The sequence below is a fragment of the Melanotaenia boesemani genome, chromosome 3 (genome assembly GCF_017639745.1).
Source record: "Melanotaenia boesemani isolate fMelBoe1 chromosome 3, fMelBoe1.pri, whole genome shotgun sequence".
NCBI lineage: Eukaryota > Metazoa > Chordata > Actinopteri > Atheriniformes > Melanotaeniidae > Melanotaenia > Melanotaenia boesemani.
The window spans coordinates 8,044,439-8,068,250 of NC_055684.1; the positions used below are offsets into that span (position 1 = coordinate 8,044,439).

General features: G+C 41.9%; 3 protein-coding genes and 1 long non-coding RNA gene across 6 annotated transcripts; 2 read left to right on the top strand and 2 right to left on the bottom strand.

Moving 5' to 3' along the window:
- Nucleotides 1–393: 393 nt before the first annotated feature.
- Nucleotides 394–20,680, top strand: LOC121636486 (E3 ubiquitin-protein ligase RNF182). Of its 2 annotated transcripts, XM_041980023.1 has the most exons (7): nucleotides 394–404; nucleotides 13,135–13,776; nucleotides 14,163–14,316; nucleotides 14,780–14,847; nucleotides 16,950–17,070; nucleotides 18,511–18,746; nucleotides 19,520–20,680. In XM_041980023.1, the coding sequence occupies exons 2-7, from the start codon at nucleotides 13,729–13,731 to the stop codon at nucleotides 19,694–19,696; spliced, it is 804 nt and encodes a 267-aa protein (XP_041835957.1). In that variant the 5' UTR covers nucleotides 394–404; nucleotides 13,135–13,728; the 3' UTR covers nucleotides 19,697–20,680. The 2 variants fall into 2 exon arrangements, with proteins under 2 accessions (XP_041835957.1, XP_041835956.1); XM_041980022.1 differs by lacking the exon at nucleotides 394–404 and having other exon boundaries at nucleotides 12,809–13,776.
- Nucleotides 1,377–5,448, bottom strand: snrpb (small nuclear ribonucleoprotein polypeptides B and B1). The gene is made up of 7 exons (XM_041980025.1): nucleotides 5,306–5,448; nucleotides 4,482–4,633; nucleotides 3,429–3,540; nucleotides 3,203–3,355; nucleotides 2,997–3,126; nucleotides 1,599–1,730; nucleotides 1,377–1,500 (listed from the first exon to the last, which is right to left on the bottom strand). The coding sequence occupies exons 1-7, from the start codon at nucleotides 5,306–5,308 to the stop codon at nucleotides 1,460–1,462; spliced, it is 723 nt and encodes a 240-aa protein (XP_041835959.1). The 5' UTR covers nucleotides 5,309–5,448; the 3' UTR covers nucleotides 1,377–1,459.
- LOC121636502 lies at nucleotides 19,565–22,576 on the bottom strand. The gene is made up of 3 exons (XR_006009729.1): nucleotides 22,449–22,576; nucleotides 22,141–22,324; nucleotides 19,565–19,687 (listed from the first exon to the last, which is right to left on the bottom strand). It is a non-coding gene; the product is annotated as an uncharacterized LOC121636502 (long non-coding RNA).
- Nucleotides 22,175–23,503, top strand: zgc:109913 (regulator of G-protein signaling 9-binding protein). 2 transcript variants are annotated; one of them, XM_041980026.1, is made up of 4 exons: nucleotides 22,175–22,376; nucleotides 22,559–22,762; nucleotides 22,995–23,137; nucleotides 23,212–23,503. In XM_041980026.1, the coding sequence occupies exons 1-4, from the start codon at nucleotides 22,175–22,177 to the stop codon at nucleotides 23,374–23,376; spliced, it is 714 nt and encodes a 237-aa protein (XP_041835960.1). In that variant the 3' UTR covers nucleotides 23,377–23,503. The 2 variants fall into 2 exon arrangements, with proteins under 2 accessions (XP_041835960.1, XP_041835961.1); XM_041980027.1 differs by having other exon boundaries at nucleotides 22,613–22,762.
- Nucleotides 23,504–23,812: the final 309 nt, after the last annotated feature.

Consider the following 23,812-nt stretch of genomic DNA (forward strand, 5'->3'; position numbering starts at 1 on the left):
TGCGCTGCATGGCGGCTGCTACCTCAGTCTGCCTGATCCTGTTTGTTTATATGTTGTCTACTCTTGGATGGGTTTGTACTAGAAAAAGTTTCGTTGTACCTATTGCAATGACAAAGCTTCATTCATTCATTCATTCATTCAAGAACAAATAACACCAGAGTGGATGAAAACATAGATTAAGTTGTTTTAAAACTAAGCAAAAAGGTCTCTGATGGAGTTACTGCTGACTGGATGAAGGTACATAACTATTATTAGCTAAACCTGGCTGTTAGCCTGGTCTTGTGCAGGTGAGCTGCACAGGATGAAGTCAACCAGGATAACCAGAAACTCCAACTTAATCCCCTATCTAACTTTGGTAAAACAACGCTCAGGCCCCAGAAGTGCAAATTTAACAAAGTAAAGTGGTTTATGGTGAAACTCTGAGTACGTTAACCCTGAGTTGGGGGAAACCTGGGGTTTTCTGTAGCAGAAAGGGGTCTTACCCTGAGCCTGTCACCATGATAACTGAACATGCAAGTGGTCCATGAACCGCTGGCAGGTTCACTATAAGAAACAGAGTTTCTACCGCTCACCTTCACTGAAAGCACTAGTGGTGTGCAATATTTCAAGATTTGATATTAAAACAATAGCAAGTAAAAACTGGGCCAGAATCATTCATACTGATAATAATACCAAAGCCTTGATAAACAAGGGGCATGCATCATATTATATCATAAATTGAATGAATTTTCATTAGCTTTATGTGCTTTTATCTTTTTTTCCTTTCAATTTTCCCACTGATGAACTCATGTTGTGGCTCCTTTCTCTGGGGGAAGATAGTTGATGGAACCAACTCGACGCAGCTGATCAAGAACTGAAAACTCAAGTTTGTCTGGATTTGATTTCCGCAACAGGACCCAGGTGTCATCTGCAGAAACTTGTCACAAAATCTTCTGGACCAGACTGAATCAGTCAATAAACTAAAAAGACCTATTTTCACAGGAACCAGAACCATTGTAACAAACATTTTAACACAGATCTTCCTGGAGGTCGGGTCCCCGAGGGATCAGTTCCAATTCCATCAGCAAAACAACCCCCAGGAGAACTGTTTAGACATATCACCTGCAGAGAAGTTCTATCAGAAAATTATTTCACTTAACATTTAATCAAATTAATTCACCCAGAACCTACTGGTTTCATCAGACCCAATCCTCCTACGCTCCCACAGAAAAAAGCTTTCAGACCAAACAAACCAATACTCCAGGTGAGGTTGTCCAGTGAAGGTCAGGATTTTTCTACTCAGTTACATGTCACAACTACAGGAAGTGACATCATCCTAATCCTACACACAACAGGCACATCTGAGCTCCTGGTTACCATGGAAACAGCTTACACAATTAAATCTGACAACTTTATTAAAAAACACAAAGGTAAACAAAAGAAACTCTATACAACATATGAGTGACAGGGCGGAGCCTCTTCAGGGCCGAGGGGGTGGTCTCATCCCGGGAGGGGGCGGACCTAAAACAGATCACATGATCAATATTAAAACCTCTCTAGGTCCTGCAGTAACATCAACTGAGACCTGATAGGCTCCTCCATCTCCGGTAACAGCTTACCTCTCAAGCCAGGCGGGGGTGGTCTCATGCCTGGAGGGGGCATCCCCATCGGAGCTCCTCTGCCCGGACCTGGTGGCATCCCCATCGGAGGGCCCATCGGGGGCCTCATGCCAGGAGGCGGGCCCATCATACCTGCAGAAGGAGGAGCCAGAGAGTCAGCTGACATAATCTCTACCTCATCTGATGGGCGGTGCAGAACGAGGAACATGATGCAGTGTTTGTTTGGACATGTGACAGTGATAAGTGATGCAGCAAAGCATTGTGGGCTGTTTAAGTAAAATGGAGACACAATGTCAGCGGTGTGGTCGATTTCCACAGTGTCAAAAGAAGATAATGAAAAATCATTATTAGAGGAAGATGCCACCTCAAATAATTCACCAGCACCAGTTTTAAATGTCATCTGAAAAACCACCATCCAGAGCTTCACCAAATTTTGTGGAGAATTTTATAATTTAAAATAAAAAATATAGAGAAAGTCAGTAATTGTGGGTTATTGGCCACTACAATTTTCACATTGGTGCGTCCCTAATATTTACATTAATTAGCTCTCAGGCAGATCTAAGTGAACCCCACTGACCTGTAACTTGCGGCAGTAAGTAAAATATATAGTCAATATAATTGTCACTATAGTTTTTTGAAAGTTTGTTAAAGAATTCTGACCATGGCATGTTACCATGGTTTCATAATGATGGAACGAAACTTCCCACTAAAGCAGAGTTTTTACTCCTGTGGCGTCTGAGTCAGGTGTCACTGCAGTTTGCTCTGAGCAGGTCCACAGAGGCTCGATGCGCACCTCTTCCAGAACAGACGTGCAGCCTTGCTTGCTGAATTTGTATGTTACCGCGGAAGAAAAACTCCAATAATGCTGTAACCCTAAACTCGAGTGCGAGAGCACATTTCACCGGCATCAGTACTGATGGCTTTCCCTTAATTCTGACTCATGGACATCCCCTCAGGTCTACAACATCTTAAAACTAAAGTGGACCAAAAGATTCTGGTCCACATTCAGATTAAATAAGTTTGGTCAAAACCTGATCAGACTCAAATCTGATTGGTTCAGAGCTCAGGGACCTGAACAGGTTTTATAGTATACTGATTTTATAGTAAAAGTATTAAAAAACCTGAACTCATCAAGGTGAAGAAGCTCGGGCCATCTATATTTAACTTTGAGTTTGGGCCCAGCAGAACCAGCTCAGTTTCAAGTAAAGCTGAAGTCAAGCAGATTAACGAGTCTATTAAGACCCAGGTCTAGAGGAAATTCCTGGTCAGAGTGTAAGCTCTCCTCTGATTGGCAGTTTGGACTGTGAGAACCAATCAGACATCTCCCCGTCTGCTGCACCTTAACACAGACTCAGAATCTGAACCGATCCTGGACATGGACCAATCTGGACTGCTCACCTGGAGGCGGGGCTCCTCTGGCCATTGGGGGCGGAGCTCCTCGTCCAGGTGGATACTGGGTTGGGGCTCCTGCAATGCTGGCTCCTGCTGCTGCTGCAGCTACTGTCCCCCTGCCTTGTGGGGTCATCACCTGCGCACACACAAATCCATCAGAACCAGGACACACATCTCACCTGAACACGGATCAGATCCTCTGACACGGTTACCTGCTGTGAAGGACCACCCACTCCTCTGACAGGCCCAGCGAGTCCAGCTGGGGCCTGAGGCATTGGAGCTCCTGCAGGAACACCACGACCCGCGGCGCGACCGACACCCGGACCTCCAGCCACACCTGCCAATGGAACCCGGGCAATCCCAGTCTGCAGAACAGGTCCGAGATTAAACTCTACTCAAAGTTCTACTCGGTTCTGATTGGCGGCTGAAAATACTCACATCTTTTGGGGGTGGGCCCTCAACCGTCATGGAGACCAGATTCTCGCCTCTCAGCAGAACCAGACCCAGAACCCTCTTCTCCTCCCGCTCCGGCTGCTTTGAGTTCTTGGGCCTGAAGGACAGAACTCCTTTATTTCAGGTGTAAATACCGATCTACAATATTGTACATAGTTTTAGTACTGCACCCATCTTTGCACTGTAAACTACAGGGTAAAAGCTGCGTTCTAAACTATTCCAGCCAAATCATGTAAATATTTTATTGCTCCAAGACTTGAATTGTCACGTTATGCATTTAACTTACTGTAAACCCAATAAACACTACTGATCATTTGTCAGTGATGGACATGAATTTTGTCAAGTTACTTTTTGAAACATTTCCATCCTAAATATAAAAGATAAAAACCCAATCAGCTAATACATTTACATACATTTAGCATTTCATCCAGTTTAAAAGGTACACTAAGAATTACCAACAGCTAACGGTAAGGACGGGCATAGAAATTATTTCAACGGCCAAGCATCGCCGTCAGTGGCCAAAATTCTTTCAAACATAAACATGTTTTTATTTGTGAGTGGATCCAGTGGCCTCAGGTGCAGCAATGACAGGTAACTATTCCAACATTGTGTACATCTGTAATCTTGTCTTATATGGTCTTGTTATGGTGTTAGTTACTCCAAACGGTGCTCTAGCATCTGTCAAACAAAGCCGTTACATCAGTTTTAAAGCTCAGAGGGTTCTCACTTTATTCACAAAGTTGTTTGTCCATTCTGAGACAAAAATGGCTTCAATGAATGTGGACCCAGGGCAAGTAGATACAAATGGTTCATACCAATATAAAAACTATATTTTAGTAAAGTAATTAAATACAAATAGAAACACTGATTTTATTGGAAATATTACGTGTTTGTTTTGTTACAAACTGCACCTCTAAACATAACATTGTCCACCAATGAATGAGTCACGGCCAAAATGGCAGACAATGTCTACGGATAAACGTGTATGGAGCGGACAAGTGGACTGGAAGTGCACAGAGTGACAGTACATGGACCTACTTGATCTTGCGGAACTCATCACAGTCGCACAGAATCAGGTTCATGTGTTTGTCGAAGGCCTTGAAGGTTCCAATGAAGATTCGACCGTCCTGAAGGATGCACCTCATCCTGAAGTCGATATGCTGTAGCATCTTACTGCTCTTGCCCACCGTCTGACACAAACACACACACAGAAGTTGCCATAACATCATCACATCATTGATTCACAACTGAAGAGACAGAACTTACTAGGCCATGAAAGTTTAAACCATATTTGATTAACCAGTTTCATTCACACCGTGAGCTGTTATCAATAAAACAGGCTCAGACAGAACAGTCTGTTATGTTGCAGGTGTGCCAGAACACGCTGCATTCTGATTCCGTGGACCAGAGCCAGCTGAAGACGACCAGAACCAGCCCCAGAACCCTTTAGTGTATGGTCAGGTTTCCTGCTCATAACTTTTATGTTATTCTGTTAGCTTCTGAAAGTAGTTCGGTGTGACTGCATGGGATCTTTTTCTGTTTTAAAGGTACAGTTAGCATGATTAGCATCAGCTTTCCAGGCACTGCAGGGACATTAAACCGAACATCACACCGTGAGCGAACGGACCGGATCGGTTCAAACCACCCACCGCTTGTAATAAAGCGAGAATACGGTCCGAACCGCTGACTGCAGCAGATAACAGAGTATTGTTAAGATCAGTGACCGTCTCTGCAGTGGATAACTGACGTTCAGCCGACGTTCAAACAAATTGCCGCCATCATCTAATTAAAGCGTGAAGTAGATAAATGTGGATCTTCTCGGAGCGGGAACCACGAGAAGGTTACGTCCAATAAACACTTACCATGTCTGCGGTTCTGATGGCTCCGATTCACGTCGGATTAGCCGAACAAACCAAAAATATTGACCCGCGGAGCTCCCGCCAGGCCTCCTTTATCACTCAGAAGAGGAAGTGACGTCCCAGACGGTACAACAACGGAATTGTTCCTACCGGAAGTCACAGCAGTTCATGGATTAGCGTCAGAAATCCGGGTTAAACTGACTAGCTTTTTACTCTTTATTAATAAGCAAGCATGACACCGATAAATGTAGATTTTGCAATTAAAATAAAAAAGTATTGTAAAGTATAAGTTACACATATAGTTATGGTTTTTATAGCCTTATTGTTATAAATTGGTTTGATAATATTAAAATACTTACAAACATCTAGTAAAATACTGAGAAAAGTGGCTTTTGTTGAGAGAAATTAGACGTGCAAAAATATTTTGACCACAGAGATCAATAATTTGATTGTGTATACCTTTTGTTCTACTTTCTTATTATATTTTAAAAATCCTAAAACCACTTCAAATGAAAATGAAAAATCTTCCAAAAAATATTACAATCATTTCCAGAGCTTTTTTGCTGTATGCAAATACCACAATATGAGGCACCGTTTAAGGACAGATAGAACAAAAGGTATAATTAGTATTAATATCACTTTTGAATTTCTTGTGAAAATGTTTGGGTAAAATAAGTGTAACATTTTAAATTAAAATTCCTTAATTTACTAAATGTTTGTGTGGCAACATCTAAACTTAGACCCAAAAGATATCCTTAATAAACATATTCCAGATACCTGTTACATTTCTCATAGGATGAAGAAAACCAAAATTTTCCACAAATGTATGACTAGGATTAATTAAAACAGCATCAGTGTGATAAGGCATATTTTAAGCAACACAGAACCCAGACGGTCAACCCTCGAAACCAGAGCATATTCTTCTTCTCTGACAGTAAATTGAAAGTGAAAAATAAATTAATCAAAACCCAAAAGATATCTGTAGAATACAAAAAATAAGACTGTCATGGACCAAGCTGTAAAGCAGTGAGGATGCAGAAAATAATTTCACAAAGGTTTTATTGACCCAAAATAAATACAAAAATCCAAAGGACTGAATAATCTAGTCGGAATATAAAGAGGTAAACTAAATGGCACTCCAAGTGAAACTTAACAATCAAATCAAACTTAACTGAGGAAAACTGATCTTATGACACATGAGGGTGATTTATACAAAGGCTTGGCCAAACCAAATATAGGGGAAAACAAATTGGCTAACAGTTAAAAGACTGCTTCATCACTGAGCGTAGAAGAAACATCCACACCTACAACAGAAACTGTAACATCCTGTTTAACAAAATCTATTTAATTTTAATCCAGATGTTATCAGCTCTCATCTTCAATCTGTCAGATGTTCTCTGGAGAATAAAATGTTGAATAAATTAATGTTCTCAAGTTGAATGGGATGCGGAAACCTGGTGATGGCGGTGATGCTCAGTGCTGTCTACTTATATTAAAGACAACAGATCATAGAGGAAAGTTTTATTTCAGTCCAATAATAATAGAGTAAATTATCTGGTCATTTTTTAAGATGGTGAATCAATAATTCACATAAATACACAAACATTTGATCAAAAAGAAATAAACTCCAATGTCATATCATTTTTCCAATCATCCAAACTAAAATGTCTCAAAGTCTCTTTTATTTATTTATTTTTGTTTGTTTGTTTTCTCTCTGTGTTTGGTTTTAATGGATGAAACTGCGTTATTTAGGAAGACTAAAATGTCAACAAAAGTCATCACATTTCACCCTGATGATCTCTTCCTCCAAAGCTTTTCATGTAAGGAAATTCTGAGCTGAACAGATAAGAAACATTTTCTGGTCACCATATTGACCTAATTTCAGCAATAATACACGTTTCAGTGCACTTTAAAAACCGGCTGAATTGTATGAAATTGAAATAATTGGTTGTTTTAATTTATTGTCATAGTGGTTTACAGTTTTATGTTCTTTTTCATGACGTGTGCTGCTGTCCTGTTGACCAGATCACCTTTGCAAAAGAGATGATCTCAGTTGGATTGTAATGAAGTTTGCTGTTAAATCTACATAAGTTATCTGATTCTCCACGCGCACGTGAGTTCGTTCATCCTGCAAAGAATAGGTTTCAGGTCTGGTCCATGCTGAGTCTGACACGTTCACTTGAGTGCACGTGTCATCATCATCATCCTCATCATTAGTTAGCACCTGCCGTGATTAATGTTGTTATCGTAAACCAGTCAGCTGATGAAACTGATAACCTGATCATGTTAATAAGCTCTTCAAGGTTTCCCGTCATCCCGCTGCAGGATGGTTGTCATGGTAACCGTGCTCCCGCCTCTGGCCGTGCGCCTCAGTGAGAGGAAGCAGAGACTGTGAGGGGAGCCGAATCCGCCGGGCCGGAACGGAACGGAACAGCAGCCAGCGGCCGACACACCAACACCAAGCCCGTTACCAGGTTATCTGCACACGCCGTCTGCCCCCGGAGACACGCGACAGCGACCGACCGCTGATGTGGCCGCTGATGACGGTCAACATCTGCAGTGACGTCGCAGCGACCAGCTGCTGCTCTGTTGCTCCGACATCAACCAGTGACCCGCTGTTGCTGCGGCAACCGGGTTATAAAACACTGCTGCAGCGTTGCTGCAACCTGAGGGAAACCAGCGCGAGCGGCAACTGTTGATGTCTTTGCCACCGTGTTGCTGCTGCATTCCACCACCAGCAACTACACCTAGGCTACAACAGCAACCTGAAACAAAACGGCCTCAGTCGCCAACATGTTGCTCCAACCTGAAGCAGCCAACAGCATCTACCAGTGACCACAGGCAAGAGACCACCAGCAACCTTCAGGTGAGTAGCAACTCCCGGTTTACCGGACATTCATCAACTCATCCGTGATAACGTCACTGCTATAAAGGTTCTGGTACCACAACTGAGTCCAAATTCACTTTGCTGTAGGCCTATCTCAGGTTAAAAAAAAAGACAATAAAGTTTATTTGAATTAACATAAGGAACAGTTCCATGTGTTAGGCCCAGTTCTGAGACACGAACGTGGATCAGCAGCTACATTTGGTCCAAACAGCAGCTCATGTCACTCTGACAGGAAGTCCAGATTCCTCCAGAACTCCAACACATCTGCAGATAGAGTTCCTGGTTCAAACATCTGATTTGGGTTTTGAGTTCTGGTCTCGAAACGGGCCAGAAAATGGACTTTGTTCTGTTCTGTGACACAACTTTGATCACACCACTGATATCTTGTTGATTTATGATGATGTCATTTGTCATGATGACATCATGGGACTGCAGTTTAATTGGCTGTTAGAGGTGGGAGGAATTTGATAGGGTAATCTGTGGACCAGTTTTCCACTTTTCTTCTTAGGGTTAAAAAACATCTTATTTTTACTCTTCAAACATTTTAATGACTCACGTGACAACAACAGTCAGCTGATACCATCTCTGTTTTTAACCTTGAATTCTCATCTCCTACAGCTGATCAATCACGGGGTTTTCAGAACATAATCCCAACCAGACTGCTGAGGGTTTACTTTTCACCAACACATCAACAAGTCCTGATTGGTCTGGTTTATCTAGTGATCTAATTCTGAATTACAAAACTTACCTGATCCAAGTGATCAAAATCCAGTCTGCTTATTTCTATATTTCCTTCAGTTCTCAGGTTTTACATACCAGGACATAAACTCACCTGTTCCTCATCAGGTGTTAAAATCCATAACCTCCAACCTCAGAAGATCATCATGACAGATTACATACTGAACAGAACCTGGCTCCTCTCCATAGAAGCTCCTTCAGCCACAGTAGGTTGCAGTAATGGTTCTCTGGATGATGTTATCAGTCTCTCAGCTCATTGAGTTTTGCAGCACTGGTTTCTGTGCAGATCTCTGGAGGTCCCACCACTGCAGGTTGACGGGACCACACTGAGACCTTCTCTGCATCCCCCTCCAGCCTGTCTGTCCTGCAGTCAGGGTCTCAATTTCAGATTCTTCCCCCTAATACTTTAAAATTCTTTTAAAATCTTAATAATCTGTTTTAGTTTTATCCTGTCTTCCACAAGACATAAAGTGTTTTTTAATAGACTTTATTGAGTAAAGTGAGCAGTGCAATAGAAGCCATGTACTAGCCATGCAAGGTACGGATCATTTCTACCCAACACTTGGAATATGGGTTTTCATGCATGCTGATCGAACAAGGATCAGCATAACACTCCCCTCTCAATCGGAAGAAAATTTTGTTCCAAATGAATCTTCATTGGTATGTTTACATAAAGCATTTTTATTCCGATCAGGCTTTTAATCTTAATACTTTTGTCCATGTAAACATGGCTACTGTCCTGTTTGAACCAGTTTCAGACAAGCTTTAGCTATCAGATGGACTCACATCTGACTCCAGGTGTCCAGGATCTGTAGCTGCAGAACAAGCCCAGATCATTATCCTTCCACCACCATGCTGACCGTGAGATGTGTGTGCTGACATGCTTTGTTTTTTTGTCCATTCTGACCAAACATGTCCACTTTGGTCTGGTCTGTCCACCAAACGTTGTTCCAGAAGTCTTGTGGTTTGTTCAGATGCAGCTTTACCAACCTAAGCTGTGTGGCCATGTTCTTTTTTTAGAGAGAAGAGATTTTCTCCTGCAACCCTTCAAAACCAGCCATACTTGTTCATTCTTTTTCTAACTGGACAGTCAGGAACTTTAACATTTAACATACTAACTGAGACCTGAAGAGTCGGAGATGTTTGCGCTTGGGTTTTTTCAAGTTTTTCTGCATTATTCTGTCTGATCATGGTCTAAACTTGCTGGGACATCCACTCCTGGGAGGACTGGCAGCTGTCTTGAATGTTTCCCATTTGTAAATAATCTGTCATTTGTAGAGTGATGGACTCCAGATAGTTTGGAAATGACCTGATAACTCCTCCCAGACTGATGGGAAGCAACAGTTGGTGTTGATGTCTTTCCTTCAGTTCTGACTGATTGTGTACTTAATAGGAGAACTGAAATTAGTTTTAATTTATCCTGCACTTCATGAACTGTACATGTTGCATTCACTGACTCTGTCACTTGAAAAAGGATACAGAACATGAACATCAAACTGAGTGTAGTGTGACCGACTGATTGGTATTTCTGCAGTTGTTGGTGTTGGTTGTAGTCAGCAGTCAGTCATTTTTATGATGTGTTCAAGTGCCCATTTTTTTTCCAGACACCAGTAATGTGAGGAGAAACAGTGTGGGTCCTTCCAGTCGAATTTATCACCTGGATGGAACTGAATCCTAAACCGAGCTAAGTGTGACTCGATCTCCGACTATTTCTTCTCGGATGAACGCCTGGTTCCTGATTGGATGGAAGTGTGACTGATCAGCAGATCACATTATAAATAACATTAAGCTCACTGATCAAACAAGCGTACTGTGTCCTGTCCTTCTCATAAAAATAACATACTTTTCCATTAATAATATCCCTTTTAAAAAGGTTTCTCCAACACACTGCTGATTTTAATGTGAAAAATACTGATAACTGGGTGTGATAGCCCACTAAGTATGTGTGTTTGAATTGTAAAGCTTAAAAGCTTTACCTGGATGTTGTGTATTTTTACTAATTAAGCCATGACAACACACCAGAGTTATAGTTTTACAAAACTAGAAGCACTCACGGCTCCAATGATTGTGGGCATTATTTTTTTAGTTAGAAGCTCTAACGGCAAAACTGACCCTATCTCATAGTTAAGAATACTGGATCCAGACGGTGATCTGGATCGACCCCAGAATACCATCACTTGTTCTTTTATTCCACTTTATGAGATTTCCTGAAAATTTATTCAAAATCTATCCATAACTTTTTAGTTAAGTTGATGAGAGACAGACGGCGCCAAATACATGACGTCCGCCTTGGTAGAGGTAAAAATCAAACACTCATGTCCTTCATTGGTTACAGAATGAGTGACAGCCCTGGCGATCCACAACCTCTTCCAAAAATGTCCATGTCCTTAATGTTATTGAAAACAAACTTAAAAGGCTCCAAGATTGATTCCGTCTCCAGGCCATCAATAGGCGAATCTTTGTTTACATCTTTTTGCGCATGCGCGTGTGGTTGGGTGGCAAGAAGACCTGTTGAGATGGCGGAACCTGCTAGCATAAACAAGAAAGTAAGCGGGCGAAATCCAAATTATATAAGTACGCTAAGCTCCGAAGACCAGAGGAGGTTTAGAGAGAAACTAAAAATTTGTGTTGCAGACAAAATCGAACAAATACAAAGCCCATATGAAGTCTGGGATGACGAAAAATACTGGTCTGACTCACCTGCATCTTGGCCACAGATGTGCTGGGGAGATATTTATTCTTATTTAGTTGAAAGCCCTGGACCCTTCACCCACGAGAAGTTAAAAGCTTTTAAAAGCCTCGAAGCTTATAACTATTTTGTTTCAAGAAAGGTTGGGCCAATCTTTTCGGTGAAACAAAAATCAGTGGTCGTGCTCAAAGCGGAGGTCAGACCCGGCCAAGCAGAGTCACAGCGTGATTCGCATCTTCCGTGGGTGATCGCCCAAGAAAACGGTGAAATAATCACATGTCACTGCGACTGCAAAGCCGGGTAAGGCTTTATTTATCAGTGCCTTTGAATTTTTCATTTTAAATCTAATGACTGTTTTTCAATTTTATTGGTCCTGTTAACTATAATTTAAATGGCGTTTGGTCTATCGTGAAAAACGATCATAACATCTTACAAAATTTTTCTTTCAAATCCAGTCTAGGAGAAACATGCAGTCATGTAGCAGCTTTAATGTTTAAAGTAGAAACAGCGGTCAGGATAGGACTTACAACAGCTGCGTGTACCAGTGAGACTTGCAGGTATGCAGCTTCTTGCCACCCAATACCGTGATGCAATGCGGCAAAAGGTAAACACTGACGTCACGAAAGATTCGCCTATACTGTTGCTGCTGTCCTCTTGCCAGAGTTTTTTCTTTTTTTTCTCCTCCCTCATCATCAACACAGCAGGCAACTCCACCTTGGCAGAAAAAAGAGTTTGGTTTTTCCCCTAACCACTGTGCTGCTTTCCTGCAGTCATGAATCTCTTTTTAGTCCTATAGGAAAGTGGGGAAACAGGTTTTCTACAACAGAATTGGTGCAACAACAAATACATAGAACCAGGTTGTCTCCACACTGAGAGAGACAGCCTGCAGAGTCAGTAGCTGCTCCTTGTCCTTAGAAGGAGGGAAAAAAAATCAGATATAACCAGTGTGGTAAATTTGGGGCGGGCACGCACACACACACACACACACACACACACACACATTATAGGCCTTGGTTATGTCACCCAGCATCCTCTTTATCACCTCACCTTGCAAGAGGGCTTTGTAGGACTCTGTCCAAAGGACAAACATTTTTCTATAGCTTAAAAAAAAAGTTAACAGTGCTGTCTAACCATGTCAAAGCTGGTTAGTGTTTTTCACTGTTCTAAAACTTGCTGTATAGTTGTACTGTACTGTATTTGCAAACCAGTCATTAGTAATCCAGGATTCAGTGACCGCTAAATAAATAATTAAATAAAGTTGTATTTACAACCAAGTACTTATCAAAAAATATAACATATTGACAGTGTGTCATGCATACAAGTTGCAGCAGGTTGTGCATCTTTGAATTGCAGGTTTTCCATTTGTCAAAACAGACGGATGCATCTATAAAAGACAGAACACATAGTTTAATCTTATCGATTGAGACGAAATACAAAAGCCCGACAAGATCTCTGGACGCTGCTTGGCGATGAAAACAACTTATTTCAGTCTAGTCTAGTTTTAAAAAGTCTGTGAAGTAAACGAGTTAAGTCACGCTACAAACTAGCTTAAATTAGGGTGAATTGGAAACATAAAAATAAAGCATAATAAAAAAGTTATATAAAAAATAAAAAGAAGAAAACTACTAACTGTGATTCAGGTGTTTTATAAACACTCGTTCTGAACTGGCGCGTTTGTGTAATTAATGGACAACAATAGACAATTTTCTGACAAGCATAGAAAAGCCGCTCATTTAACGGTTGTCAGATGACGTTACAGACACCTACTACTGTTTGTAGCGGAGTCTTGCATATTGAATCTGCTATTCTACGTTTAGTCTCATCAGGTGGCGTCAGATGGTGCAGGTGTGGGTGTAGTAAAGTTTATTCTTTCCTTGCCTATGGTGGAGGTGACCTGAGAGTGGGGCCTGCAGCGGAACTGACTCCACAGCGGAGGTGTGTCGCGCGGAGAGGATCGGACACCTGACAACGTTACAGCTGTGATCAGACGTTTGTTTTATTAAACACCCATTTATTTAGTCGTTAACGGGTGTTTTTTTGGTTTTGCTTTTTTCGCAGTCTGGAGAAGGACTCCGTTAAGCCCCGCCCACTGCCGATCTCAAAATAAAAAAAATGACGAACAGGATGAACCACCTGAAGGAGGCGGAGCTGGATGGCAAGGTGAGATTTTGAAGCTGTGATGGTTCTGACAATAACAAATATTGCGGTTCCTCTGCAGTTTATTGTGGTGTGTTCACGGTCTGTAATCTTGTGTTTTGGTGTGTTCAGGTTTTGTAATCTTCCGTTGTGGTGTATTTAGGGTCTGTAATCTTCTGTTGTGGTGTATTTAGGTCTGTAATCATCTGTTGTGGTGTGGTCAGGGTCTTTATTCTTCTTTTTTTGGTGGGTGCAGGTTCCGTAGTCTTCTGTTGTGGTGTATTTAGGGTCTGTAATCTTCTGTTGTGGTGTATTTAGGTCTGTAATCAGCTGTTGTGGTGTGTTCAGGGTCTGTAATCTTCAGATGTGGTGTGATCAGGATCTGTAACCTTCTGTCGTGGTGTGTTCAGGTGCAGACCTGGGCTCAGTCTCTAGTCTACACTGTGGAGGAGCTCGAATGTAAAATCTGCTACAACCGTTATGACACTCGCAGCCGGAAACCCAAACTTCTGGGCTGTCTACACCGAGTCTGTGCCAAGTGTCTCAAGAAGATGGTGGACATGGGTAAGTTCCTCTGCCAGGTAAAAGTTCTTTGAAGAAGTTTCATGTTCTGATAGAACAACCTGCTGCTTCTCAGCCACAATCATGCAGGGAAATCCAGATGTCCACAGATTGACTGCATTCTCATTAACCACCTGCAGGAGGTGAGCCCCGTGGTTCAGTCTGAGCTCTGATTGGACAGAAGAAGACGCGTTTACTTGTTATTTTACCTCAGTAAACAGCTGCTGATGAGTTTATGGTCCTGCTTCACCTCTTTTATCCAGTAGTGGGCATTAAAAACATGGGTTATTTTTACAACGGTTTTCTTCTCATCCCTGTAGAGCTAAGGAGACAAAGTCTCCATCAGAACCAGATCCACATCAGCACTAGATCCGCATCAGAACCAGGGCTGCTCTGTGACTGTGTCTCTATCATCTGAATTCAGACACCAAATTAAAAAATTCACTAAGTCTGTCATTGTCTCCAGGTGAGTCCTCGCCGTCCATCATCAGCTGTCCGTTCTGCCGCCATGAGACCTACGTCCCAGACGAGGAGGTGAGACAGAAAAACTGAATCACTGTTTCAGTCCGATTAAAACCAGACTTTTAAACTGCATGTAAACATGTTAATCTGACTCATAGCTGTCAGAGGCAGACAACCAGACCCAGATAAAGTGTTTAGAGGTTGACTAACTAATTGAATGTGAACTCTGAACCAGAATCAGGTGATTTTAAATCATCTGTTAAAATCACTGTTCATCATGGACACCAATATGCAGACCTTCCTCTTGTCTCTGTTAGTGTCATTATTCCACAGTAATTCCATGTTCATATTAGAAAAAAAAACAAAAAAAAACAGGGAAACTACTAATGTTAGCTGTTCCCAACGGAGCAGTTCATCCATCCAAGTATAGTTTTCTTCCTGACCACCAGGAGAGGTGACGGCTCCTCCTCAGACCAGAGGTGGGAGGTCCAGCTCCTTTTAAAGATTTGGCTCCCAAATGGTTCTGTATTTGGTACCAGTCTGAGCCTCTGTTTTAGTCTCGTAAGCACTTTAGTCCATAAACTCACATAAGACAGGACGGATAAGAGAAAGAGAAAAAAAAACAACTTAAAATATAAAAGCATAAATAAAGATAATCATGATAATCTAATAACATACAGACATTTCAGCCAGTGCATCCTCAGTGTGGATGAGTAATGGGAGCAACTCTCAGACGGATATGAGCATACTACAATTATACAGTTTGCAGATTCATTCAGACGTTGCATAAACTGAAACATCAAGTTTCTTAACAGTGCTTCGAGTGTTATCACTCCTACAGTAACAAACATCTGACTGGCACTCCCTCCTCTGAGAATCTTAAGTATTATTCGCGTAGCATCATTTTATGCAACTTGTAACTTTTGCATGGAAGTTTTTTTATGGGCTGTGTGGAGTGGTGTGCAATATGCTTTAAAGAAGAACACTTTAACATGAGTAGAACACAATGAATGATGTTTACCTGTGTGTATAACTTACAGCATTGTCAGTATATATTATCATCATCATCACTTATCATCTTTAATGAAATAAACATGGTGTTTAATCTTTTTACAAACCTCAAGACCCGTACTGGATATTCTGAACACAAGAAAACGGAGCCATTTATCCTGTTTGTTTCTACATATTAACAAGGCACTCTTGCTGGGGTTATATTTTATATCATATCGCCCATCATATTCAGAACACATGTTCAGAAGCTGCTGCAGCCCAGCCCTAGTCAGACTGAAGGTAACAAGGTCCCCCGCTTAGATAAAATGATTCACCAGCACGCCACCACTCAAACAAGCTGAGTTACATTGAAAACTCATTTACATATAAATGAAATAAAACAAGAGATGTCCTTCTTCTGGTGTGCATACCAGTTGACAAGAACCCTCACAATATAGCCAGACGCTCCCTGTTGTTTTAACTTAACAGTTGATTATGACTTATTTGATCAAATCCTTTGGAAGCATCAAAAAACACATTGGTGCAGATGAGTTTATAGAGGTTCACAATTTCCTCAAGAGCATCTATACAAACATCAGTGCTATGCTTTGGTTTTAAACCACACTTATGATCAAGGGAAGTAATAAACTACTCACTCTATCAGGCAGGATTCTTTAAATAACCTTGGATAAGACGCTAGTTAACACTATGGGCCTATAATTATCCAGGAACTTGTCCAGCTTTGTCTTTTAACCGAAGTTCCACTGAAGTTTCTGTCCATGAAGACAGCCCTGCTGCTGGCTCTGTCAGTGATTTATCAGCCCTCACTGTGGCTCCTTCCAGCCTCAGGATCCAGGGCGATGGCAGCTCAGCTGTACTGCGTCCTAATCCAGTGTTCACTCCTAAAAACATCACCAGCTCTTTCAGATCCAGAGTGATCACACTGAATGGATTTTATCCTCCTCCCACAGGTCAGAGGAAGAAGCGAAATCGTATTTATTGTGCCTAGTGCGTGCACTGTCTTGCTACATCGAGTGCACAGCTGCATTCTGTCATTCTCAACATCTGTTTGTTCACTATGGTGGAGTTTTTTTTTTTTTTTTTTTTCAGAGCCTACTTGTTCTCCAGCAACACATCACTAGTCAGACCGGGCTGAGTAAAGCCGTCTTCTTCTTCTTCTTCAGGTGTGGTTGATGGAGGATGACCGACACATCCTGGCTGTTCTGTCATGTCAGGACCAAGCCCAGCGAGGAGGAACCAGAGGAGGTGATAAGGAGGTGGTTCTGAGTCCAACCAGTCTGACCGGTAAAAACTCCTTTAGGATGTTCTTTATGAAAGCCCTCCATAAGATTCCCCAACATGTTTATTAACAGTATAATTGATATGTGAATACAAATCTCTCCGTAAGTTAATAGGACGTGCCAACTGGCTCGACTATGCAGGTAAATGGCAAAAAATCTCCATAAAATTATATGAGACGTAAGGACTGTGTTCATACAAAGACGGAGGTGAGAGGGAAACAAGGAAAAATGTCAAAACGAATTTTAAAAGAATAAAAACAAAAAACTAAAAGTGCACTGAAACATGTTTTCCCCCCATTTTAAAGTGATAACTTGGTTATTTAAAAAATCACAGTGAGATTAAGTAAGGTATAAAGCCCGACGAGGTGTTCATTATCATAAATTAATGGACGACGCAGAACAGCTGCTTCCACGTCGTCCATTAATTCATGATAATGGACATCTCGAAGGGCATTATCCCACTTATACCATTGTCATTTACGAAAGAAATAAATATTAAATTAATTATTATTACGTTAATGTTGTTTTTCACCGTTACAATCCTAAGTTATTCACAAGAAGTGGCAGAGTGGGCTATTTGGTTGTGATGCGTTGCCAAGGTAACCAGCTCTGACGCAGAACCTGCAGCTTTTTCAGCCGCAGCTGTTGTATTAGAACTGATCAATGGAGGGAGATGATTGCTTAAAGTTATGTTACGTGACAGGGTCAGGGGGCAGGTGCAGCTCTTACAGCTTGTGTGTGTCCAGAGGATGATGCGACATTTTGTTTTAAACAGTTAAAGTCCACAGATAGTTTTCTATCGTGACATTTCATAAAGATACTGGCATGTCCATATTGGCGTTTGAAGCACGGAGATTTAACGTATGTGGACCCTGACCACTGCTGGTCGGGAGGTTGCGGGAAGGCAAAATGCTGCTCTGGCGTGTCTCCAGCCCAGTATCTGAGTTTCTGTTGCCACGGTTACCAACTAGCTTTTAGACAGTACATTAATTTACAACAATAAGACTATTTGACCAGAACTTCTTTTTTAGGTGTCCATTATTACTTTTTAATGGACACCCTACAGCCAATCAGAATCGAGTATTCACCCAGACCATGATATAATTTAAAATAACAAAATGTTAAATCACCAAGAGTTATTTTAAAAACATTACTGTAAAATCATTTTATTTTAATGAACTGGACAGCAGAAGAAACACAAACTGATTTTTTTTAAACTTGCCTTTTGTTCTTAAGAGTACTCCAGAGGATTCGTAGGATTTGTTCTTACATATTAAAATCAAAGATAAGAACATTTTTGTGAATGCCACAATCTTCATAAAAAGTTGGATAGTAGGGATTTAGAACAAATTTATTTGTAGGAAGGGTTGTGAACAAGGCCCAGCATTTCTAGTTGTTTTTGTGCTTCTGACTCTGAGATGTAAAGTTCTCCGTCTGTCTGCAGAAGGAGGAGCTGGAGGCGGCATGAAGGCGTCCCACCACTCTTCAGACTGTCTGGTCATCACAATCATGGAGCTGCCTGATGAGTCTCCCTCCACAGACTCACTGAGCATGCTCAATGTGGTGGGTCTGTACCGACCCCCCAGCCTGGACTCGTTGCCCTGCAACATACCTGCTCAGAAGTGTCATGCCTGGACGTCTCGCAGCCTCCCCCGCTGCCTGCTGGGGGCATTGTGTCTGGTCAGTACATCCAAAATCAGTACAACCAGTAACAACCAAAGCAGCCTTGTCATTAACTGTGCTCTAAGAGAATAGTTAATGACAATATAAAAATCTATATTTATTAAGAACAGTTTAATATTTCCATAGCAACATCCATTGCAAGTTATTTCAAATTTCACAGTCAATTATATCAACTAACAAATGGTTCTTTAGGGTTTAGACCCTGGCTGAGCAGTGGGTACAGCTTCATGAACACCGAACTGCCTCCACAGTGTACTTCTAGTCCTTTGGATAGTTCAGGTTTAGTGCATATGTAAGACCAAAGAGAAAGCTAAATGCTGTAGGGACGTTCTAAAATCATTCAGTCTGCTCTTCAATAACCAAGGCAATATTTACAATATATTTTTATTATAGTTATGGATAATAAACTTTATCATAATTTTAATAGTAGTTTGGATTTGTTTTTTCCTTGTTTATTTTACCTGTCTCAGACACAGCACTTTGTGTCAGCCATGGCTGGTGTTAAATAACTTAACTTATAAATAATTTGATGATGATGATCTACGTCATCTTCAACAGCGGTGAATATACAAAGTTCCAAGTCTTTCACGGACCGTGCACAGTTCCCTTAGTTGCATTTAAGGAGGCACAAATCATTAAAGATGTCTCAACTTATTTTACAATGATTTACACAGAAAACTTAGAAAGGAGTGTTAAAATGAGAGTTTTGTTGTTTGGGTTTACAGTTTACACTCAGAGACCGATCATGTCTGCCTGCTGTGTTTCTCCAGGTGTACTTCAGCTCACTGCCTCTGGGTATCTACCTGCTGATGATTGGTCAGCTGTGGCTGGGCGTCATCCTCGTCAGTCTGGTCCCATGCACACTGCTGCTGCTTGTCCTCTACGGCTTCTGTCAGTGTCTGTGCCATGAGCTGATGGAGGCTGCCCGCACACGCACGCTGCCATGACAACAGGACACTTTGCTGTGACGACCGCATCACACAACCTCATCATGGCAGGATTTTATGATGCTGTCATGAAAATGATATCATAGCAGCATCATGACAAGAGTATCATTAAAATATTACCATGGCAACAGCATCACTACCCAGTTACAACCACAGACAGAAGATGTTGCCATGGTGACGAAGACAAGCATGTCACGAGGTCATGCCAACAGCATCACCAGACAAGAAACACACTGCCATGACAAGAGGAATCCCAGATGTAGTCATAATAACAACAGACACCAAAACAATAACTACAACCAGAACAGAACAACAAGACATTTAACACTAGAACCAGAATCGGACCTGCAGACCAACCATCTGGACCGTGACTACCCTCTGTCCATTCCCCTTCTTAATACCAGCATGCCCCTCCTTATAAAACAGGAGATTACATCATCATCATCCCAGCCGGAAGTTATGTTATTGTCAGCTGATCTTCTGACTGCCTGACTGAGATTAAAACAATCAGAGGACACGTCTGTGTGTGGACAGTAAAGACAAGCACGTGTGAAAATGGACAGAGTGCAAATACCTGTTCAGATGTTGGTATTAACATATTGTAAACACACATGAAACATTCTGTATGTGTACATCTGTTTACCACCATCTCTGACTGCACTGTCACATGACCCAGTAACTGTCCAGAACCGAGACGGGTTCAGCGGTGAGCTGAGCTTAAAGACGTAGAGGAGACATGCTGGTTTCATCAGCTGTTAGCAGGTAGCTTATGTTTCTTTACAGCATCCTACTCGCTAACAGTGTTGGTGTGAGTGAAGCAGAGATAAATCAGCTGGGGTCCGTCACTCTGACTAACAGGTCTAAGATCAGCTCAAAGCAAACACACTAACAGGTCCAACAAAACGTGTTTTGACTGAAGCTAACTGCTTCAATGTAATGTAAAATCCAAGATAAACACTGGAGACAATAAAAATTTATGTCACATTCCAGCTGTGTGCAATGTTACCAACATTAACCACCTTTGCTTTCGGTCCTTTTTTTAAATTTCTTTTTATTTTATTGCTTTAATTTTTTCTTTCTTTTATTTATTTACCATTTTTCGTGTATTATTTATTATGTATTTATTTCTTGTTATTACATTTAATATTAGTTTTTTTTTTTATTACTGTCTTCATATTTTTTTTTCCCAAACTGTTTTTTTTACTGTATTTATTCTGGTTCAATAATCATTATGTAATAAATTCAGGCATTAAGGGGTTAAATGGGACACTCAGGTTAAAACGAGTACACACTCACTGTATCTACAGCATGTTCTTTATTGGTGTGTCCGTTAGCTTAGTTAATCTTTTCGTCTCAGCCATCTCTGGTTACAGATTGTAAAAGTATCAGGTGAATAATGAGGCGGGTGTTGGTGGTGGTAGGGAACTCGCCATTGCTGCAGCTCTGTACAGAATGAATCCAGAGTCTCCTGGTTCTGGTTCTGCTACCCCCAGACCTTTTATGATGATGCTGACTCTTCATTCGGTTTTACTTCAGACCTGCCGTTAGTATTCTGAGCAGAAAATCAAAGATAAATATTTTCACAGCTCTGTTGATCCATTTCTCAGCCTGTCTATCAACTCTTACATTAGATTTCTAATTTGTTTGACTTGAAACAGTTTTAGGTGCCAATGTTTAAATCGGTGTGTGACTCATAAATCGTGTGACAGGTCAGATGATCCAGCATCACTTCCTGTCTGAGCCCAGCTCTTTGTAGAAACAATTAAACTTCATGGAGATTAAATGTCCTGATTTCTGTTATTTCCTCTCTGGTCCAAACATCTCAGAACCTTTCAGCTTGTAATCCAGCATCCAATGTATGTGACTCTTGTATTTATGCCAGATCTGTCTTTTTTTTTTTTGGGGGGGGGGGGGGGGGGGTGACAGACAGGAAAACAGCTGTGCATGGAAAAGTTTCCAGAGTCTGTGTGCCTAAAAATAACAGTTCTTTGAATCCGTCCACCTGGACAGGTAAGCCCTAGACAGAAGGGTCAGCCTATGAGCTGAGAGCGGAGCCTCTGGGGAGTCAAGAGGACTCAGCTGCTCTTCTAGCGTTAATTAAAATCTGTGTTTCCCCCGAGAGCAAAAGAAAAGTGTTAATAGAAACCTGCCTGACGCCTTACAGTTATCCATCGTGGAGGAAGAAGGCAGATGAAATCCTGATTTGAAACGTCTTCCCTCTGTATTCTCTGAAGTCAGCAGGTAAGAATGACAACATCTTACTCTACAGGATGTTCTCTACAACTGGTTCTCTATTGGTACTTTACAGGTTTCTCTACAGCATCCTCTCTATGGGGGGTTTCTACAGGTTTTCTCTGCTGGATGTTCTCTACATCGTGTTCTTTATGGGTGGTTCTCTACAGGATATGGATATATGAAACAGAGACAATCCCCTGATTCCTCACCTGTTTTACCTGTCATCAGGCTGGTAATGACATCATGAGTCGGTGGCGCCGATCTGTGGGCGAGCTGGCAGGAGGGCGGCGACGGCACGCCGAGTGTGAGCGTGGTCAGGATGCTCTCAGTCGGGTCACTTCCTGTTTCCAACAGCTGGTAGTATCGCTCGGCAGCTCGGCCGACAGCAGCTTCCTGCGAGATGAGATAGATGGAACACGAGTACTCGCTCACCGTATCTGCAGCGGTAACACCTGTCTGTCTTTCATCTGTCTGTATCTCACCTGTCTGCCTCACCTGTCTCATCTATTTGCCTTACCTGTTTTTCTCATATCACCAGTCTGTCTCACGTGGCTGTGTCCCATGTCTGACCCATTAGTCTCAGCTATCAGTATCTCACTTGTCTGTCTCGCCTGTGTCTTTTTGTAGGTCTGTCCCACCGTCTGCTGCGCCTGTTGTCAGACTGTAGCTCCGTCCCTTCAGGTGTGGAAGACAGACAGGCGTCAGAGCGACTCTGGGTTCTTTTCCTGTCAGCAGTGGAGAACTTCCTGTCAGACCTCCGTAAGACCAGAGAGCTGATTGGACAGTTTCCTCTGACTCAGCGCTCGAGCAGACATTCGTTGGTCAACACAGGTGAGTTGATGGCTCTGCGTTCCTGTCTGGGAAAGCTCTTATTGGCTGATATATCTTTCTTCGCCTTCCTTTGCTTCTTACTGAGACCCTGAAAGATCCAGAGAAAAACACTAGAATCAGGAACCCTCACAGTAAGCAGAGAACCTCATGAAGAACTGATGAAATGAAAAAGATTCAAATAAATGTTCCACATAAGTTTTTTGTTCGCTTGTCTGCCTCTCGTCCCTCTCAGGTTGTTCGGATGGCGTAGTGGGCGTGGCAGCTCGGGCAGCTCTTGTCCAGATTCCGTGGCTCACCTTGGAGGAGGAGCCAAGTCCTGATCTGACCAATCACATCAGGGGACTGGAGTCCATGCTGAGTGAGCTGCAGCTGAGGGTGAGACATAACTTCTTGTGAGGACCTGATGAAACATTCCGTCTTCCTGTGTGTGACCTGGACTGGTTCTGCAGGTTCCTGTAGCGTTCTGGTCTGTGGAGGCAACCCACCCAGCCTGGACTGAAGCTCATGATGAGCTTGTAGAACCAGATGGCAGCCTGGAGGACTTGATGGAGGTGGAGGCCGTCTCTAATGACAACAACATGGTGGTGTGCTGCAAACTCGGCTGCGTTGGTTAACTACATTCCAGATTTACAATGGTGTTCCAGATTAAGAAGTTCCAGATTTCATCTGATCAGGAGAAGGAAGCTGGGCTCACCTGATAACATTCAGATTGATATCCTGAAATCTGTTAAATAAAACTCACATCAGATCAGTTTGTTTGTTTGCCTATTTTTTGGTTGAAGATGGCACCTGAAAAGAAAACACTCACCTGTTGACCCGTTTCAGAAACTGAGTTTAGTCTAAATTCAGAGTTCTGGGTAACATTTAACAGAGGGAGTTTAGCTGAACTGAGTTAGTTACCATGGTAACATACCCCAGGTTTAGGTACAGTAACTCTGAGTTTAACTTGTGTAGTTGAACATTCAGACTAAACATTCAGGGGTGAAAAATACTTTTATTCACGAGGGGTGCCAGAGGGTGGGCAAGACTTTATCAGGGAGGTCATATAGT

Bases quoted from the DNA above. Each gene is read 5' to 3' on its own strand.
- snrpb (XM_041980025.1), bottom strand. The intron at 3,541-4,481 runs GTAGGTCCATGT...TCTGTCCTTCAG, and splicing joins GATGAGTTCCGCAAGATCAA to GCCCAAGAACTCAAAGCAGC. The intron at 1,731-2,996 runs GTGAGCAGTCCA...CTCCTTCTGCAG, and splicing joins CAGAGGAGCCCCGCCTCCAG to GTATGATGGGCCCGCCTCCT.
- zgc:109913 (XM_041980026.1), top strand. From the start codon at position 22,175: ATGAGTCGGTGGCGCCGATCTGTGGGCGAGCTGGCAGGAGGGCGGCGA. The intron at 22,377-22,558 runs GTAACACCTGTC...GTCTTTTTGTAG, and splicing joins CGCTCACCGTATCTGCAGCG to GTCTGTCCCACCGTCTGCTG. The intron at 22,763-22,994 runs GTGAGTTGATGG...CGTCCCTCTCAG, and splicing joins ACATTCGTTGGTCAACACAG to GTTGTTCGGATGGCGTAGTG.
- LOC121636486 (XM_041980023.1), top strand. From the start codon at position 13,729: ATGACGAACAGGATGAACCACCTGAAGGAGGCGGAGCTGGATGGCAAG. The intron at 14,848-16,949 runs GTGAGACAGAAA...CTTCTTCTTCAG, and splicing joins CCTACGTCCCAGACGAGGAG to GTGTGGTTGATGGAGGATGA. The intron at 17,071-18,510 runs GTAAAAACTCCT...GTCTGTCTGCAG, and splicing joins GAGTCCAACCAGTCTGACCG to AAGGAGGAGCTGGAGGCGGC.